The 5,825-nt window shown below is 34.0% G+C and overlaps 1 protein-coding gene across 1 annotated transcript; it reads right to left on the bottom strand.

The window, feature by feature from the left end:
* Nucleotides 1–813: 813 nt before the first annotated feature.
* Nucleotides 814–4,829, bottom strand: LOC145138609 (uncharacterized). The gene is made up of 9 exons (XM_079072665.1): nt 4,524–4,829; nt 4,323–4,405; nt 3,117–4,242; nt 2,877–3,026; nt 2,690–2,758; nt 2,257–2,451; nt 2,079–2,177; nt 1,350–1,997; nt 814–1,137 (listed from the first exon to the last, which is right to left on the bottom strand). Exons 3-9 carry the CDS (start codon nt 4,173–4,175, stop codon nt 880–882), a joined length of 2,478 nt encoding a protein of 825 aa, XP_078928791.1. The 5' UTR covers nt 4,176–4,242; nt 4,323–4,405; nt 4,524–4,829; the 3' UTR covers nt 814–879.
* Nucleotides 4,830–5,825: the final 996 nt, after the last annotated feature.

Genomic DNA, 5,825 nt, shown 5'->3' with positions numbered 1-5,825 from the left:
TGAATGTTCTTTAAACTTATGTTTTTAGTGATGTTTTTTAAGTAATTCTTAGCAATGTTTGTAGTTTATTAATATGTAATATTTATATATTTATTACTATGTAGTGTTGTTTTTATTAATGAATCATGTTATATTTATTTTTATGTTTATTTTGTAAGTAAAATGTTTAAATTAAAAAATTATTATTTGTATCAAAAAATTAAAGTGGCTTTGACATGGTACATAATGGAATAGTGGAGAGTAGAGAGTATATTACATAACCAAAGTGAATGAGTAGAGATGATTTTGGAACAGAAAATGCAAGTGGATATCGAAATGCTGTGGAGATGTTTTACTATGATTTTGATTTTTTTTTTTCATTGATGGCTAGTGTTTTTGGTTTATTAATAATCTTGGAGGAAAACATTTTGTTCCTCATCTTTCATCTAGTTGAAGAGGATAAGCATGTTGCATGAATCTGGAAGGGGCACAAGACAATGTATTTGTCAAATCATTCAAAATTTATTTTTTGATATCTAAATCTAAAAATATCTGGAAAAAAAATTACTTCTTCCTTTAAAATCATCATTCTGTTTTTGATGAATATGAGTTTCATCTTGTTTGGATTTTGGGTTTCATCTGATTGGAGTTGTAAATCTTGGTCAGAAATTCAAAACTTTGATATAGATAACACTTTCCAACACCACACGAAAGCCAATTTCCGACATATATGATCATTAATCAAAGAGCTCTATTGATTTATGTGTACGATCAAACATTATACTTTCCAACAAAATATGATGTACTGAAAGATGTAAAAAAACTATACCACGTTAATTTAACCATATGTACAAAAACTAGAAACTGTCATGTGGCTTTACATAACTCAAAATCAGGAATCTACCTATAAAAAGTTAATAAAAAACCAAGAAAACTATTATACTGCTGCACATATCTAATATTGCTTAAAAAGAATATAAGAGCTGCACCGGCAGCGGTTACCATCTTCCACAATTGTGGGTACTGCCTTCTGTCTCCAACTGTCAGTGTCGCAGCCCGTGGTTTTTCAGTCTCATTTGCCACAATCTTTTCATCGTTCACTTTGTTGTCACCAACTGTCCTCTTTCTTTCCTTTCTTCTTAACCGTTTTTCCCTCACCTACACAAACTCAGATCGGTTACATTTTGCCAATAAAATAATTTTACATGTTTTTTCAGTCCGGGGACATTGTGATTTATCACCCCATGTTAACTGTGGGGTGTTTTAACTTTTTATATGTTTGTGTGGTCAATGTGTACATGTATGAACCAAAACCTTTTCTATAACGCAAAAGAAAAATAAAATGAAAAAAAAAGACATTTAAACGTTACCTTCTGTCTCTGCTCGGCTTCCCTTTGAGCTCGTAACTCAGCCCGTTTTTGGGCATTTTCAGCATTTCGTGTCTTCCTCTCGATTGCCTCGTTCATTTTTCTCTTTTCCTCCAACCGCACTTGCTCTTTCAAATTGCATTCGATCTCTTTTTTACTTAGTTCATCTTCCTTCTTATCAACCTCCACCATAGTTTTTTCCATTTCTTCGTCCTCCGTTATCTCACTCAAACAAATGAACTTTGAATCTCTTACTACAAATTTAACTGGTTTTGTGGTTTTCATTATACGATTAGTCTTTCTAGCCACTTTCCAGATAGTTTGGTTCTCAGGGGTTGAAGTCGTCTTTTTCCTTTGTTCTACTTTTGAAACCAATGAAACGGATTCGGTTTCACTTGAGATAGAAACTGAATTCGTAGCAATTCTTTCGCAGATATCACTCACACACGAAACGGTCTTTTTTCCTTGTTCAACTTTTGAAATTACTGAAGTGGGTTCCAATTTACTTGAGATAGGAACTTCTTTCACAGCAATTCTTTCATTCATATGACTCTCAAGCGAAGTTTCAACAAGTGTACTTGGTGTGGTCCTACTAATGTAGTCTTTCCTAAATTCTTCATTTGAGTTCGATTCTTCCATTATTTTTTCCACCTAAAGTAATTATAGAACATGTTAGACACAAACCACATACTAAATATGAAATTAGAATATCGAGAAGATAAGATAACGAACCTGATTAACACACGGGTGATGAAGTGCAACTTTATCTCCACCAGATGCACAATTCCTTGCTGCAGTCGCATCTTCTTTGTACATATAGAAAAGTTTTTTCTGCAGATTCAATCATCAGAAAATTATAATTATTATATTATGTTTCATTTTGTGTAAGATGCAAAAATTTACAACAAACCTTGTCATATAAACGTTTCTTCAAACTATATAAATGTGTATAAGCTTGTTGGCAGACTTCTTCTGCAACGTGGAATCGAGCTCGTAGTTCTTTTCCCTTTTCGTATTCTTCATCATATATTTTTCCTATTACTAAGGCAGCCACTTCAGCTTTTAAAACACTATCTTTTAAAGAGTCAACTTCCTCCGCTATATTCTGCATTGAATAAAAAATGGACCAACTTTTAGGAAATCTAACAGCCCTTTTAGCCTCCCTGTTAGCCGTTAGGGAAGCATTATTGTCAATCAAATAAAATTCAAGCTATACAATAATGAGATCCTGGCAATAAGTTGTCGAACTATAACAAAATTTGATGATCACTGTAGCTCTAGAAGAAAGAAATAAAAATGTAGATTATGTAGTATATAAATAAAATAGTGATTGATACACGTACATTCAGGAGCTCCTTTATTTTCTTTTTCTGGTTTTGAATCTCTATCATGTGCTCCACTTTATGCATATGCTTCAAGAACAAAAACAAACCATGAGTTAGAATATAAAGTAATGCATGATAGAAAATTGGCTACTATATTGTATTTTGGGTAGAAAAAGGAATGGAATCAATAATCATAACATCATACCGAGTTATCTATATCTTCAGCCTTCCTGACTTGTTTCATCAAATGTAGAATAGATTCTAAATCTGACCGCTTTGATTTACGTAACTTCTTTGCAGCTGTTACCTCCAAGTATGCATTTTTGAGTGCCTCGTTATCGGCTTTCAATATTGCCTATTCAAGGAGAAATCAAAGTACTTATACGAGTATATAATATTAAACTTTATAATAAAACATGGTATTAAAGACTTACAAAACTCTTACCCTATTCTCTTGAATTTCAGCCCAGATTGCATATCTGCACCTTATCTTCTCATCGAGTTGCAACTGAGCATTTTTAATCTGCTCCTTGAGCTCTTCATCATCAAATCTTGGAACCCTGTTATATGGTTGAACCACATCATTCATGCAGTGAGTCGCCTTGTCAGCACTTTTGTTTTGTAAATCATCAAGAATTGTGTCGGGAGTGTTAATGTTGACTCCACGTATGGGTTCAGCCTCCCTGTTCAAGACTTCCAACACAAGATTTAGGTTATTAGGATCTTTCTCATGAACACCGAATGAACCAAACTGAAACTTTATTTCAGGGCACTCAAATGTATCTGGGAAGATTAATATGGGTTTCTTTACTTCAAATTCATTTTGTTTATCATCAAGAACATCAACACGCTGATGCTCTGTAACTTGAGGAACCCCATGTTTTTCTAATAATATATCCCCATTCTTGTTTTCTGACTTCCCATATTCGGTAGCAGGCTGTTGGGTATTTGTTTGAGTTTTATCAACACTCACTTCTACCAACTGTGAAATTGTAGTCTCATCTCTAATTTGATCATCGATAGCTTCTGTCTCAAATTGTTCAGTCTCGTTGGTCATTTGTGTTGCATAATCTGGGCTCAAAGTATCTTGAACAGTCTTGATTACATTAGTAGTAGACAACAAAAACCGAGAGGCTGTGTCTTGGGATTTTGAGTCCTCCAATGGTTGAGAAGTCTCAGTTGGAATCAGACTACAGTCTGTGTTGGTTATTTTCCCAGAATCAAGATCAATTGTTTCCCCTACTACATTTTCTGACCCATTTACCTTCTCCACTTCAAGATGATTCCCATTTGTTTCACTTTTAATATTCACTTCTCCGTTGACACCTTTCACCTGACAATCCTTTGCAGTTGCAGACTCAAGATCAATGGAATCAGTCTCCAATCCAGAGACTTCGTTTCGAAAACCCTTGTCAACGATCACCTCAACATGTCCAACGAGAATATCAGAATCACCAGAAAGAAATTTACCATTCTCAGTTCCAACCTCATATACACCGGCCATTATGAAACAGTCACAGTTTGTTTCCAGAAAAAGAATAAGCAGCAATAAAATAAAGATCGTCGAATACCTACAATCAAATATAAGAGGGGTTAATTACGACTTACGATTCAAATAATTCGTATACGATGAGGGATGAGGGGTGATCACCAGCAATGAGCGTAAAAATAGGAACGAAGAGTTGGATGAAGAACACGCGGGAGAGGAGTCTCTATCCTTTCTTATAATTTTCTCTGTATTTTGTTTTTGGAAAGCAACAATGTATATCCTTAGTATATTTATTTAACTTCTTTGTAATTTAAAGTTTTGAATTTATATTATCCGTATTTATAATTTATATTCTTCAACGACCTTTTTGAATTCATCCACATAATTCTGAAGTGAACTGACTATTATGCCCCTGAGTTAAAAATAAAGAGATGAGAGAGAAACCCAATGATTTGTTTCCAAACACGCCACACGCCTCCTTCTTCTTCTCCTTCGGCGCAACAATCATCCTTCAGCACTACAATCTTCAGCATAACATAAGGTAAATATAAATATTATAAGTTATTTAATTTTGTAATCAATCCACCATCCATTTTACTAAATAAGAGAAAATAAAGATTGCTCTTTCTAATTAAGTTGTTGCAATCTTTCGGCGCTACATCAAAGTGGATGTTGGCAAGAATGGATGACTGCCTGCGGAAACCGATGTACTTGCACCTGATCAAAAGCCAAGAGAAAAGTCTACAGCAAAGACTTCATGAGGATCCTAAGCAGCAGGGGCAAAAGGGTCTGTAAACTAAATACTTCATGCCATGATGGAAACCAAGAAATAATCTTGATACTCCATAGCTCCACCAACCACAACCAGTTTGAAACTACAACTTGTAATGGGGAATCACAGCTGGGCAAAAAACAACCAGCCAAAACCAATATGCAAATTTCAGCAAGTGGATTCTCATTCTCTGCCTTTCGGGGTAATAACGAGACCATCTGATCAACTGTTCCAAAAACCAAATATAAATTCCTTCCATAATAACTGCCATGTAACTGAGTCGACCATACTTGACATAAACAAACCCAACAATATGCTGTAGGTTATGGCTTTTTACACACACAAAAAGAATTGAAACCACACAAAGACCTAACCCCAGCCCAGTGGGACACAAAATAATTACAAAAATGAAAAGAAAAGGGATCTGTGACTGTATTGCTCAAAATTCCCATATGAAGCCAACCGAAAAGATTTTGATGACGAAGAAACATAATTATGATGATTTATGGACCGAAGCTTAGCTGTTTAAAACTCCAGAAAATACGAATGAACAAAGTAAAAAAAAAAAAGATATAAATTGTCTATACTGTGAATTTTAACCAGCTCCAAAAGAAAGAAACCTGGGTGGATAATAATAATAATAAATAAATAAATAAAGCGTGAACAAATTTCCGGAAAGTATTCAAATGCGTTTTTTTATTTAAATGGGGGCATAATTGTCACTTATCCATAAAATTATGTGGACAAATATAAAAAAGTTATGGAAGAATCATCACCTTTTTATAATATATCTATTTTTTATTATTTTGTTTTAATTTATGATCATACTCCATTTTTATTTTTATGTTTATCTCAAATATTAGAGATATTATACAAGAGATCTTTCGGATGCC

This window comes from Lactuca virosa, chromosome 9 (genome assembly GCF_052849685.1).
Source record: "Lactuca virosa cultivar CGN04683 chromosome 9, Lactuca_virosa_CGN04683_v6, whole genome shotgun sequence".
Taxonomy (NCBI): domain Eukaryota; kingdom Viridiplantae; phylum Streptophyta; class Magnoliopsida; order Asterales; family Asteraceae; genus Lactuca; species Lactuca virosa.
The sequence above is the reverse complement of the archived record's forward strand: the minus strand, read 5'-3'. Positions and strand labels throughout refer to the sequence as shown.

What these genes read in the sequence shown, in the direction of transcription:
- LOC145138609 (XM_079072665.1), bottom strand. Translation starts at nt 4,175, where the DNA reads ATGGCCGGTGTATATGAGGTTGGAACTGAGAATGGTAAATTTCTTTCT. An exon ending in CTGAAATTCAAGAGAATAGG is followed by an intron (nt 3,027 to 3,116) that starts GTAAGAGTTTTG and finishes CTCCTTGAATAG; the next exon opens with GCAATATTGAAAGCCGATAA. An exon ending in ATCACCCGTGTGTTAATCAG is followed by an intron (nt 1,998 to 2,078) that starts GTTCGTTATCTT and finishes TAATTACTTTAG; the next exon opens with GTGGAAAAAATAATGGAAGA.